This window comes from Scophthalmus maximus, chromosome 6, assembly GCF_022379125.1.
Source record: "Scophthalmus maximus strain ysfricsl-2021 chromosome 6, ASM2237912v1, whole genome shotgun sequence".
In the NCBI taxonomy this organism is placed as follows: domain Eukaryota; kingdom Metazoa; phylum Chordata; class Actinopteri; order Pleuronectiformes; family Scophthalmidae; genus Scophthalmus; species Scophthalmus maximus.
In genome coordinates this window covers 10,058,770-10,072,636 of record NC_061520.1, presented here as the reverse complement: position 1 = coordinate 10,072,636, position 13,867 = coordinate 10,058,770, and the positions used below count along the sequence as shown (strand labels likewise).

Here is a 13,867-nt window from a genome sequence, read left to right as displayed (position 1 = left end):
TCTTTCAGCCTGAGCAAGACAGAAAACCTTGTAATCTTAGATATTTTTTTTGTAATAATACAAAGCTATTCAAACATTGATTTCAGTCTCCACAATCACACCAATGTTTGTGACCCCGACACTTTAGAGTCAGGAAACCGGTTAAGGAGGGATTTCCTGTCTTTCACTTTGTGGATATGTGCCAAAATAAATTACACAATGTGGGCTGAAGAACATTCATAGTGAAATACTCGACAATGTGCGTTCTTAAATGCACAGTGAGGACTTCCAACACACACACACACACACACACACACACACACACACACACACACACACACACACACACACACACACACACACACACACACACACACACACACACACACACACACACACACACACACACACACACACACACACACACACACAGTCACAGTCACAGTCACACAGTCACACAGTCACACAGTCACAGTCACGTTTACCATCGGTTCGCTAAGAGGACCAGTAGATTTCTGAGCGGCCAGCCCGGATGTTGAGACAGAGTACATGGATCATAGACACCCACAGTTACCTAGAATAACCAAACAAGGTTTGTTTACATTAAAATGTGTGCATGTGAGTGTGTTTATGTTACACAACAGACTCAAACGGTTGAGGTGAGCCATTCAAATTACAGTAGAGGCACCAATGTTTTTCTAAGAAATATAGCAGAAATCATTCACATATTTAAAAAAAGGCCAAATATTCTCGACTCATATAGAATCAACAAATAGTTGGAAAAATTTTGGTTGATATTTTATGATCATACTGTATTGATCTTATATGTATACTATACTGACTTTACATCTCCTGCACTGTGCTGAGCTAACTGCAAAAATGTTTGTATCTGATTCTCTGAAATATAAAAAATACATATACAAAAAAACCAACGCATAATACAAACTAAAAACGGTCTTGACTACCTTCTTAGTGTCAGTGAAGAATGTGTCCCAGTCCCCAAGGGGAGCCAACTGAACAGTGTCATCTGTGTACTTCATTAGGAAGTAAGCAACTGCACTGGTCCCTCTTTTGATCCAAAGGTCGTCAAAGGCCTCCTGCAAGGCTGCGATCTGAGTCAGAAATAATGAGGCCTCAGCAATATGTATAGGACACTCTGTACATTAACACACTCTCCCACAGATATGGAGCTTTTAAAAAGTCAGTCAGAAAATATAAATATCTTATGATACCTTGTGGTGCTGTCGAGCACACGAGTCTTACAGAGGCAAAAAATACGCAACTTTGAAATACATGGTAATATTGTAAATATGAATTAAAAACAATGAAAGGATATCATGGCAGTTTAAGTTACATATACAATGCAATGGCTGAAAAAAGCTTACTAAATTCCGGAATTTATGTATTTTTTCTTAGTAATCCAATTTTTTTTTAAATATAGCCGAACAAATACAAATAAAAGGAGGGACATCCGACATTAACAGTTTCTGAAACATAATTTGCAATACACAAGTATGAATCTACCAATTTGTTGATAAAGATCTACAGAAATGAACTTGAAATATAAGTCACGGTCAATAACTTGCCTCAAAGTGGAAAAATTGTTCAATCATGTACGTCGAGGTAAAGAGACAATGAGGGGTGGTGGGGGTGTCATGCCGTTCATGAGTCATTCTGATTCTATTTTAAAGAGGCTTTTTCATTACTCGGATCGACTTCACCAAATTATATTGTGTTATGAACTGTACACGTTTAAACAGAATATTAGTATTAAATAAATATTTTAGGGCAAGGGAATGTTTGGACAGTCTAAGGAAAGAGAAAATCAAAAAGGAAATGGGAATATAATCAAAATGTTAACATAAAAAACAATAGAAAACAGCTAACAGTTTATTTAAAAAAACATTAATTTCAGTCTTAAAAATAATACTAATAATAATAATTTGTACCTGTTTTGCTGAGAAAACTTGATCGAGGACAGAAGGTGGCTTGACAATCTTTATGCCCTCTGGGAAACAGAGAGCAGGGAAGCAAAACCAGTAATAAAAATGGTACTTCTTCAGGTCCTGAAAAAAATGGGATTTCAAAAATGGGAAAAAAAATGAAAGAAAAATTGAAAGATAGTCATACATAATGTCACTGCTATATGGAATTAACAGATTTATAAAAAATACTGTCTATACGCACTGCAAATGTCAGCAGAATAAATCTACAGAGGATGGAAGGGTCCTTCGCTGCAGCCCCAGACTGTATGGCATCCCATATCTACAAGACAGCAGGAGAAGATATATTACAGTCATTTGATTTTCTATGGCAAAACTGTGTGATCATTTCTGATGTCTATTTCACATTATTGTGTTTGTGTGGGAACATTTCCACTGCTTGTCTTGCACCTCTTTGGCCTCTTTCTCCAGCAGAGCCTTCTTATCAGCGGTCTTGAAGGCATCAAGTGTGTTGGTGTTGTACAGCGTTCCAACAGCTGGACAGCAACGGGCTGGGGTCGGACCGTCCCTAACAGCAAAAATCACCACACATTTTTTTCATTAAACTGAACGAACGTCATGTAAATGCTACATCTTGTTCACGTGAACACAGTGGCTTTGTTGCAGGCTTACGAATGACATGATGCGTGGGCTGATAAAATGTTTTATTTCAAACATTATCTAACCTGGCTGATGAACTTTAAAGGGGAGTTCACCTAGTCATTATTCTCATCAAAATGAAAACTTCATTATGCATTTCATAATGTTTAAGAGCCTAAAAAATAAATATACCATTACTAACAGCATATGGGTCTCTATATGTGCATCCCCTTATGCTTTGAAACACCCCCAGGCGACAGACGAACTGAGGGTTAGGGTAATGGCTATTTAGGAAATATAGTGCATCATACTTACACATCAAATGCACTGAACTCCAAAGTCAGGCGTGTGGGCAAACCCACTGGGTCACCTATAGGACACCGATGTGAATGAGTGTTAAAAGCAGAAAGTCATGTTGTAATTTAAAACATCCTGATCTAGAGCAGCATGTGTGACACTGCATATAAACATACGTATAATGCATAAAAGAAGCGAAAAAACATCAACTGGAGAGAGCCATCGTTACAATGACACCGTCTGACCACGCTGCTCACCATTGTAGTAGTATCCTTTGATACATTTGGGGCTCTCGTCCAACCTGTAGTCATTGAGCTTCTTCTGAGTGAGCTGGTGCCAGAAACCTGCCTCCAGGGCGCTGCTGAAGGGAGCAAACTGCAGCTTGAGGTCTGCAGCAGAGTCCGCCGCTCCCCTGGTGTCAGACGCCATCACAACTTCGCCAACGGGTTACCAGCTGTGCAAATGAAACAGCTGTAGGTTCCTCGCAGGCTCTGTATATCTGTCATGATGACGCACATACCGAATGAAGGTTAAATTCACAGTGAGAGATTGTGACAAAGCTGTAACAAAAACACACAACAAACAAATTCATTCATGAGCTCATGACCTCTCTGATGACACTATTCCAAAATGTCCTTCAGTTTCCCAGAGGACAAGGTGATACTGTTTTTTTTCTTTATAAACAACAGTCCAAAATATTCAGTTTGCAATTATATAAAACAGAGAAGAAGATGGAGAAGCAGGAATGAGCAACACTATTGGCAATCATGGCTCATGACGGTTTTATTGGTCAATCACCAATTGCCATATATTTTTCAAACAATTAGGTAATCAATAATCGACTAATTCTTTCGCACTAAACGTTTCTTTCGGCTACCTTGTGACAATAATTTGTCATTACTCTTGACATATTACAGAGTTAACTGCAGATCAGTTAATCTAACATGTGAGAAGATGAATCTATATTACCTTCACATGCAAGCTGATGACATCTAACACTGCTGATGTGACCATTTCATAATTTTTTGGGGCCAAATCAAAGTAAAAAAAAATACAAAATGAAGTCGAACCACTGTTGTTTTATTAGCATGATTTATTACTAGGGGGAAAACATGTAGCAGAGAAACACTTTAACCCTTAAACACATTGGAGCTTCGCAGGAACGTTAATGCATGTTTCGATTCCACAGTGTGTACCAGGACTTTTAACACTTTGTGATGCTATTGTGCAATGAAAGCAAAACAGTCACAGATCAAAGGAGCAGCTTCATTTCCCCCTCACGCTTAGAAACACGACCGGGCATCGCCACATCACAACAAGACGAAAAACCGTCTTACAACCCAGATCATTCAGGTGGACGTTAAATAAACCAGACACGCTTTTCTTAGTCCAAAAAAAACCCAAAATGTGAAGAAGGCGACTTTACTTACCAGAAATCCTCACTTCCGGGTGCGGCTGATCATGTGACAGGCGGTGACTTGTCAATAAAGCAGTGCACTGTGGGTAGTTAGCCCGACAGGCTAACCGTCGGCTAGCTCAGCGCGACACGAACGTCGTCGCGTGGTTTTATGGCGCGCGCATCAGCGAGTAAAATATGAAGGACCAAAATAAAAACAAGAAGGCGCAGACGACGAAGCACGAGAAGACGGACAGGAACCTGTACGCGCCGTTTCTTTTCATGTCGGACCGAACCGGTGGGAACCAGGATGTGAGGCAGCGGCGGCGAGGGAGGGAGCGAGCGACGCGTGTTGACGCTTCAGTCGGATCTGAACCATCAGGTTTCCCATCAGGTGAAATATGTGGCCCAACGTAATAACCTTTTTCGAAACACTTCCGGGATAGTGAGCAAGCAGCCGCGCGCCCAGTTTCACCTTAATGTTGAATGGGAATCAGAAACTGGCTCCGAATGCACTCTGCTTCAAGACAATGAATTGGGGGTCGTCTCAGAAGTACACTGCCGAGGGACTGATAGCACAGTCAAACTTCTTTTGACTTGATGATATCAAATTCAGTGTTTCCCCTACCATTGGAAAGTCAAAGTAATAAAGAAAAAACTGGTATTTATTTATTTATTTTACATATAATGCCAAGCACAAGTCATTTAAGGTCACTTTGTATCCTTTATTATCTTAATATGCTGTGTTTTCTGTTTCTGTTCTGTTTTAACTTCATTTTTCATGTAAAATACATTGATCTACATTTTATCCTGTGAAAAGTGCAATATTAAAAACGTTTATTCTTATTATTGAGTAAGGGTGAAGAACTGCACTGGTCCCTCTTTTTGATCCACAGGCTGGCAAAGGCCTCTCTGAGACAGAAGTGATGAAGCGTCGGTGTGGCTTATTCACAGGGCTATAAACAATGTCATCTGAAAATGCTTGATACAAGATTTTGGGTAAAAATAACTCCTGTCCACTTTTTATTAACAGTCCTTGGTGTAAACAATCAAGAATAAATCTGGCAGTGATTACATTTGCAGCCAAGCCTCTTAATGTCAAATGTGTAATACGAGTCTGATGTAACCACTGTAATTAATAATAAATAAAAAAAACACTTAATTAACTCTTGGCTACAGCTAGTATCCTTGAATTACAAATGACAATTGTAGAGATTTGTCTTGTAATCTCTCAAGGTGAAATGGACTATTGCATTGAAACTAGAGTTGAATTTGCTGTATGTCAGCTGAGGTTGTACCTGCACAGTGAACCTGACTGCAGCCATAGGTCATCTTCAGTTCAGTGACATTCTCTGAGTCGTATTTACTGGTTGAGTGAAATAAGGCAACACATCCAACAGTGAGTGACGTGTGTATACTTTCAACTGCTGGTCGAACCAGTTTGCTTGTGTAGATACATTTGATTACATTGCATCCATCACCTACACCACCATTTGTTTTCTTCAGTAATTAGTAATTAATTTCACAAGGCTTGATAAGGGATTAAAGTAATACGGTTATTTATATTCAATTCAATTATTATTGTTTTAATTTTCATAGGCACAAAAATCAAGTTGGCCTCATTTGATCCAGTTCTGTTGTCATTACTTTCCCCAGAGCCATATAAATAAAGCAAATAGGCAAAATGTCTGCAGAAAATGTAGCATTTGTCCAATGAATTTCTAAAATATATCTACTACAATCTTTTTTAATGTTAAATGGCTTCCATCATACTGTTGCTTGAATGATGTCAAACCCTGTATACACCTTTATTTTGCATGATCAAATCAAGGTGTATTCTTCTAAAAAAAACTTGCACACGTCACATTAGAATATTCACGAGAATAAAATGGGACCCGTTTTGCAGGATAGCCATTGATATAAATGCAGTGGTGCATCTGATTTGACTGTCAGATAATTTCCCTCATTCACCCGTTTTTTATACATATCACATAAAAAGTATTTATTACACAAGTTAGCACCAATTCTTCTTGACATCCACCTCAGAAACCTCCACATAGGGTCGTAGAAGGACATTTTGAGGGGTTATGGGTCTATTTCAATTTTAAATCCCATTTATACACAACCATTCAAAGCGAACAGTTTCAACACAGCGAATTAAATTGAACCAACCTCAGTGTGGCATCCTGTATAACTGCCTGATTGATGAGCACTTTTAAGACAAACATCCCCAACTATAAATCTTGTACCATAAATCAACCAGAAAATAAGGAACACGCTAAATACAGGAAGATGAAAAGGTGAAAGGTGCAGAGGTCCTCCCTGAATCACTTTCTGAAAGAAATGAGTGCTGACACTGAAGGTAATGATGTTATCGCTTGTTGGACTTGGACTGGAGCTTGGCAGGTTTTCTTCCAACAACTAATAATAGTTTGAAATACAGTGCTTATTGTTTGGTCAGTTGCACACGTAATACTTGGGGTTTCTCTCTGACATGCAGTGAAATATCTATTAGGTTTATCAGGGTCAACTGTAACTGCTGTGATGGTGATGTTTTTACTGTTTCCACGGTAACAACCAGCATAAGGCTGTTTCCTGTTGATGGCGACCCAGCAACTATAAAAGAACTGAATTGTTTTCAATAATGCTGTGATCTAAGGGTCTAAGTATAGGGTGATGCATGTTGTACAGATTATACACTCAATTGACTTGACTCTAGTGGTACGCTCGACTACAGTACATACACAGAAGTGAAGATTAACAAATGTAGAGGTACTTGTGGCCAAGGCTGGATTAATAATTAGGAAAGTGGCCAATTGCCCGAGTTACGAAGACCTGACAGTATATGGTCCCCAAAAGGTGTCAATTATTTTGAGTAGAGACTTGTTTGGTAGGTTGCACTACTGAAATACAAGGATCCACTAAATCCTGTGTTACTGTAATCTAATGGTTCTATTTGGTAGTGGGAGCTTGTGTCAATGTTTATATTTCTCATATCTATTATTTATTTGTTCATCTGATCAGGACAATTCACTTTAATCAACATCAGTATAAAATACAGATTGTAAACTGCAAAAATGCTAATTTAAATCCATAGTCCTTAGGCGGGTAACACTAATCGAAAAAAAAACATCACAGGTAACAATGTACAAAGACAAATGTACAATACAATGTCTAGTCCATACTGTTAAATGTTCTATTTTTAAATTGGGCTATCATGGTGCATGTTCCAATGGAAAGTTGTGTTTAATCAAACAACAATTTGATTTCCTTTGTCTCTTTGTGACCCCTTAATTCATTAAGACGGATTAGCAACAGCATTAGTCAATTTACAGCACCACAGGAAAAACTGTGAGGGTTTTTTGGCCTTTTTTTTTTTCCTCAATTCCATTCCTCAAATGGCAGATATGCTCTGGTTGTCATAAGAGGGAGCATCATTAAAACACAAGTAAATTAACTCATCTTTATTATACAACAGTACAAAGAGCAAATCCTTTGCTCTCTGCTGCCAGTAATACAACTTTGAGGGAAGTTAATGAGGCTAGACAGCAGTGGGAACTTGCAACATTCCAAATTGGGAAAAAAAAAAAAAATAAATAAAAAACCTTCACGTAGAAATATCTATAAGATTTACATGACCATTAAAAAATGTCTTTGGCCAGTACAAACATGATGAGAGCACCGTCATGAATTAGACAGAATTCATGTTAAATGTGCAGTTGTTTTTGTGCCAACTAGCAGAATGTAATAGCTTTGATTTGTGATATCTACAACATCCGTGTTTTTCCTGAATACCAGCCTGACACTGGCTCCATTTTGTTGACAGAGATATACTCAGTGCAATCATGCACGCGCTTCTTCACATCATCACCCCTTCCAGCTCAGTTCCAGCCCCCTCTTATTTGTTTGATTTGGCTAAGTAGTGACTCACAACCAGTCTGAGTTCATTGTACACAGGAAACATTATGGGTTTCTTGATCCACATTTGTGTTGGAGTTAAGCATGGCAGTTTAACGTATTACGACAACCCAAAATCAAACATTATACTTCACATATTAGAATTTGAATAATCGGCCTCTGAAATGAGTAAAATGTAATCCACTGAAGATAAGAGACTGCTTTTGAAATTCTGAACACATTGGTATTGTGGCCATGGTAAAATGTTAGTAACATCATCATATAACTTTATTTTCACTGTATACATGGCCTTTTCTAATGGCAGCCACACTGTGTGTTGTTCTGTTATGCTAGAGCCTGCAGGATGCATTCTGGGTGTTTGTTCCCAATGATTTAATCAATACCAATGCATTACAAGAGTCTCAAATTCAGTCGTTTTTTTTCTGCGGCATTGTAGAATGACATTTGATGCCCATTGGCTAATTGCAGAAAAGGTCCCACAACACAGCATAGATTAGATGAATGTGAAAAGCTTAGCAATCAGTTCCCGAAAGGGCAGGTTTTTTTTTTCGAGGAAAAACAATCATCCTGCAGTTTGATAATAGGATTGAAGTAGCTGCCATGCAGTGGTGTTTTGGAAAATGTGATTCAGACATACAGCCAATTTTTAGTTGTACTGCAAACAATTTATTTCAATATAAATTTATATCTTATTACCTCCACCAAGGAGGTTGTGTTTTTACCCCGGTCCGTTTGTTTGTTGGTTCATCAGTTGTCAGCAGGGTTAAACAAAAACTACAGAAACTTGGTTGGAACGATGGGACATGGGTCAAAAAAGAACCAACTCAATTTAGCTGTGGATTTCGACAAATAGACAAAAAAATTTTTTTTTTCACTTTCTCCAACATTGAGAAATAGGGCATTTTGCATGGATCCTGATGATAAATTTCATATAAAAGGGACTCAAATCAATAAGTGTGTGTTATGTGGTCCTACTTGATTGAATTTAAGGGTCTGTTGGGCCTTGGTGGGCTCATGCACTCTACTGAGTGACATTCTACTTTGTTCAGTTTCTAGTTGAAAATTTTATTCCTCACATAATGCATTTGCTGATTCACTCACCTATTCCACATGAAACCAGACCAGGAGATTTATTTGGTTTATTAATGTTAAGATAATGGCTTCAATCTGATAAACAAAAATATGTAATCATTTAAATCTTTTCACTATTTAAGAAAGTCGGGTGAAATAAAAGCAGATTTGTATAGATCCCTTATCTGCTCAGTAGACAAGAGCCAGGATAAGTGTTTTTCCTGGACATTTCCTGTTTTACAGATGAGAAAACAATGTGACAAGTGAAAACAATACTTTCAAAAATCATGGCAGCGCTTGTAAGAATTATACTAGCATCCTGTTGAACCACACTGAATGTCTACATGGACAGTGCAAAAAAGACAAAATAAATAAGGCAACAGATTTTCTTAAAAAACAACAACACACATTTTGGACATAGTTTCCCTTCATTCTGGACCACAAAGTCTCCAACTTGTGCTCCTGTTTCCTCAGTGCTGAGATCAAATTCCTTTGAGTTTAAAGGCCTCTGGTCCCAGACACAACTTATCATTGTAGCACAACATAGACAAGATAAATAACATCAGATTCATCAGCTATCATGAGTCTAAGAAGTTCAGTATATTACAAAGATAAGAACAATCACAAACGTTTGACACTTTAAAATATGAGTATGGTTTAAATCCACATTGTTTGGCAGTCACGTCCTCATAAGTGAATATCAGCAGCATCTAGATTCCTTCAGATTTGTATTTTACTTATTTTCCCGTCACAAACGAATGTTCAGAATACTTTTGAAGACCCGTTTAAAGTTCCCATTGCAGAGCGGGTATATGAAGGGGTTGAGAGTGGAGTTGATGTAACCGAGCCATATGGTGAACATGTGAAGGTCGTGGTGCACACACTCTCTGCAGAATGCCATTACCATGAAAGCTATGAAGTACGGTATCCAACACAACAAGAAAGCAGCGATTATGAAGCCCAACTGCTTGGCCGCTTTGTGCTCTTTGTGGATCCTCAGGCTTTGGATTCGCTGACGTGACTGGACGATAAACTTCTGCCATGTCTGTCTCAGAGTCACCGCGATGGCTGGATCTTCCACCCCTTCGTCGGCCCAGGGCAGAGCGTGACTGAGGTCGTAGCTCCTGTAGAGTGCAGACGTGTACCTCTGCACGTCCGAAACCTGACTGATATCACAGACGCCGCTAACCGAGTTAGGCACTGTGACGTGACATTCATTTAAAGATGCCTGAAGATTGAGCTCATAATTCCCCTCCGAGCAAAACTCGTCCGGTGGCGCCGAGGGTCGCCGCAGGGGAATCTCGGCATCGGGCTGCTTCACTTCAGGGGCCAAGGAGCAGCTTTTGGCCTTTCGGGCCATTCTGAGTCGTCGTGTTGTCATGGCAAGGAGTGATGTCTTCTGGCACTTCACAGCAATTCTTCTGTGAGATGTGGAAGGTGCAGTTCTGGTTTGAGCAGGCTCATCCAGGGAATACGTCTGATCTAGAGTGTTGTGGTCCAACAAGCGATGGTTTTTAAAGAGTTTGATCGGAGCCTCGCACTCACTCTGGGGTGACTTGGAGTCCTTTTTCTCTGGCGTCTTAACAATTTGTCCATTCTCATTTTCCCCAAATGAATCGGTTGGATGGATGATTCTCTCCCTGTCTCTCAGATGCTGTCTCACAGCCAAGTAGATGTTAGTGTAAAAGCACAGCATCAAAATGGAGGGCACATAGAAGTTGAAGACAGCAGTAATAACTTTAAACCAAGTGACAAAGCGGAAATCTGTGTCACACTTGTTCTCCTCCTCAGGTTTAAGGTCCACATGTGTGAAGGACCTCCATCCTAAAATGGGAATTATCCACATCATTGACAGCAGCCAGGCACCGGAAATCATCACACTGGCTTTCCCCCGCGTTCGATACTTCAGGTACTTAAGCGGTTGTCTGACGGAGCGGTACCGGTCCAAACACAGGATGAACAAGCTGAAAATTGAGGCTGTGCTTGCCACGTAGTCCATAATGAGCCAAAACTGGCAGACAGCCCGGCCCAGCTTCCATTCATCCTCCAGTAAGTACACCAAGTTCAGAGGCATAACCGTGGTCCCTACAATCAGATCTGCCACCGACAGGCTGACAATGTAGAGGTTCCCCACAGTGTGGAGGCTCTTCTCCCGCTTCACGGCGTAGAGAACGAGCAGGTTCATGAAGACGGTGAGGAGAGAAAGGAGTCCCAGGAAGACTCCCAGCAGGGCGTTGTGGAGGCGTTCATGGGCGGTCAGGGTGCCATTGATCCTCAGCGAGTCGCCATCGAGGAGGCCACTCCAGCTGCTGTTGCTGCTATTGAGACAGCTGCTGGCGTTGAGGTGTAGAAGGTCCGCGGACGGTGACGGACCAGATTCCATCCTGGCGTCCTCTAGATCCAGTCACATTGTGTAAAACTGTCGTCCACCGCCGCTTCAAACCAAAACATGCATGAGCCACTGGGTTTTAACCAGGCGGGGTTCTGATCCGTTTAGATTCGACACATGCAGCATTAACAACCAGTGGCAGAAAAAGTAACCCTTTAAAAACTGGAAAAAAAGGCTTAATCCGTGTTGACCTGTAGTCCATTTGTCATGTACATCCACACTGTTAATACCTGGAAAACATAAAGAATATTACAGACTACTTTTATAATCTGTCACATTTCTCTTCTATCTTTGCCTTAATTCAAGTTGTACGACTGTTCTGTAAAAAAAAGGTAATTTTTTGTCCGGATATACGTTACCAGAGGGCTATAGTCTCTCGTTCTCCTTCTCTTTCACTGTCCAGCTGGCTTTCTTTAACACTGATGAGGGAAGGGGGAGGCAAATCCCATCAGCTGCACAGCAGACGACAAACTGTTACTGGAACAAAGGAGGCTGCTATCTATCTCTATCTATCTCTATCTATCTATGTCTATATCTATCTATCTATCTATCTATCTATCTATCTATCCATCCATCTATCTATCAATCTATGTCTTTGTGTCTGCTTACTCACCGATGACACAGACTCAGGAGGAGGACAGAAAAAAAAGCTCAAGTGTTTAGTGATTTGAGGGAAAAAACACAAATCGCTCACAGCAGTAACGCGGGCTGAAAGGTTTTTTTGTCTGACTCACTCTAACTGTCATCACGGTTTTGATATTTTCAAAGCATGGATCAATGCAGCGGCACCAAAGATTCCCTCCTATTTTCACATCTCACTGCCTGCGCCGATTCAATAAGTAAATAAATACATAAGCCAGAGACAGAAAACGTGACACTAACCATGTGCTATGCGATCAGACTGTTGGCCTTTGCTGTCTCCATCCGGCGGATTTATCGAAAACCCTTCCGGCTTTTGGTTACAACTCATTTGACCGTGCGGAGACAATGGCAGCAGCACATTAATAATAGTAAATCAGCATTGAATTACTGATAAAAATAGAAACAATTCAAGACTACAATCATGCAAGAATATGAAGGGTGAACCAAAACAACACACATTTAATACTGACTCCCATAAGAAGCTTTAAGTGAATTAACACAAATAATGATTTATTCTGTGTGACTATAGCAACACAAATATACCTTAGTCATTACTCACAAAGAATAACAAAACACAGGGGGGGTGTATAACAGAGATAGATCTGCTGCATGTTGACACCAGGACAGGACCTATATATCACACAATAACTGTTCAACGGGATTATCTTTAATGACCGTTGTTGTCTGTCTGATCTCATTAGAAAAGAGGAGCGTGCACGCGCAGTACCCGCGCGCTCGCGCACCGGACGATCATATCGAACATGATGAAACATGATGAAACATGTCTGCAGGTCGGTGCGCAGAGAACAACCTGTTGAGCCGCTGCAAGATCACACGTGGAAACTTATTTTTCGGCATAACGATGGTAGAAAAACGATCGACCAAAACACACACACACACACACACACACCGTGCAATTCATATTAAATTGCATAGAAAAGTATAATGCGCGACTTTCCATTAAAAAGTCGATATTTTCAAACTTACCACTCAACATGAAAATTCCCGGGAAAGTCCTTATTTAATTTGATTCCAGCTTGTATTCCGGGTCAATATCAGAACACGAGTGAAGATCAGAGGTTTGTATGAGAGGTCTTACCTCCCTCCCCCCTGCACCTCTCTCTCTCTCTCTCTCTCTCTCTCTCCTCTTTTCTTTCTGGACTGAACTCTCAGACTTTGGAAAACCACTCGATCTGCTCAGCCATAAAAAAGGATGACCAATTGTTTCAAGATTGAATTTTTCACCTGATGAAGTGGCGCGTTGTGATTGGCAGTGATTCACTGTGACAGTCACACCTACACACAGTGAGAGACAGGATCTGAAGTTCCTTCACGTCATGAGGGGAAATGACTGTGGTGGGAAAAAGTTGTGATTCTCTCTTCTGTTATGATTATCTCCTTCTGATTGTCTTTGACCTCGTGTGACCCCAAAGGTCAGTGACAGCATTTTCGCAGTATGTCAGTGTACACCACAAGAAGTGTCGGTGTGATTTTTTTTGGTTTGCTGTAAAGTAAAAGTAACTTTACACAAGAAATGTCTTTGTGAAATCTTTGACAATGACAACTTTGTGTTTAAAAGCCTCTGGGCTCCTT

At 40.2% G+C, this 13,867-nt stretch overlaps 2 protein-coding genes across 5 annotated transcripts in view; both read right to left on the bottom strand.

The window, feature by feature from the left end:
- The window catches only part of atg7 (ATG7 autophagy related 7 homolog (S. cerevisiae)), a 55,692-nt gene extending 50,929 nt beyond the window's left edge, over positions 1-4,763 (bottom strand). Inside the window, exons 1-8 of the mRNA XM_035631463.2 lie at positions 4,289-4,763; positions 3,116-3,357; positions 2,877-2,931; positions 2,373-2,490; positions 2,167-2,244; positions 1,929-2,045; positions 945-1,091; positions 465-553 (exon numbers count right to left, since the gene is read on the bottom strand). Of these exons, the coding sequence (XP_035487356.1) occupies positions 465-553; positions 945-1,091; positions 1,929-2,045; positions 2,167-2,244; positions 2,373-2,490; positions 2,877-2,931; positions 3,116-3,287 (776 nt within the window). The 5' untranslated portion in view covers positions 3,288-3,357; positions 4,289-4,763. The remainder of the gene's footprint in view (positions 1-464; positions 554-944; positions 1,092-1,928; positions 2,046-2,166; positions 2,245-2,372; positions 2,491-2,876; positions 2,932-3,115; positions 3,358-4,288) is intronic.
- A 4,531-nt stretch (positions 4,764-9,294) lies between these two features.
- hrh1 (histamine receptor H1) lies at positions 9,295-13,511 on the bottom strand. 4 transcript variants are annotated; one of them, XM_035632627.2, is made up of 3 exons: positions 13,262-13,511; positions 11,992-12,084; positions 9,295-11,862 (listed from the first exon to the last, which is right to left on the bottom strand). In XM_035632627.2, exon 3 carries the CDS (start codon positions 11,624-11,626, stop codon positions 9,992-9,994), a length of 1,635 nt encoding a protein of 544 aa, XP_035488520.2. In that variant the 5' UTR covers positions 11,627-11,862; positions 11,992-12,084; positions 13,262-13,511; the 3' UTR covers positions 9,295-9,991. The 4 variants fall into 4 exon arrangements, with proteins under 4 accessions (XP_035488520.2, XP_035488521.2, XP_035488518.2 ...); XM_035632628.2 differs by having other exon boundaries at positions 11,992-12,051; XM_035632625.2 differs by lacking the exon at positions 11,992-12,084.
- Positions 13,512-13,867: the final 356 nt, after the last annotated feature.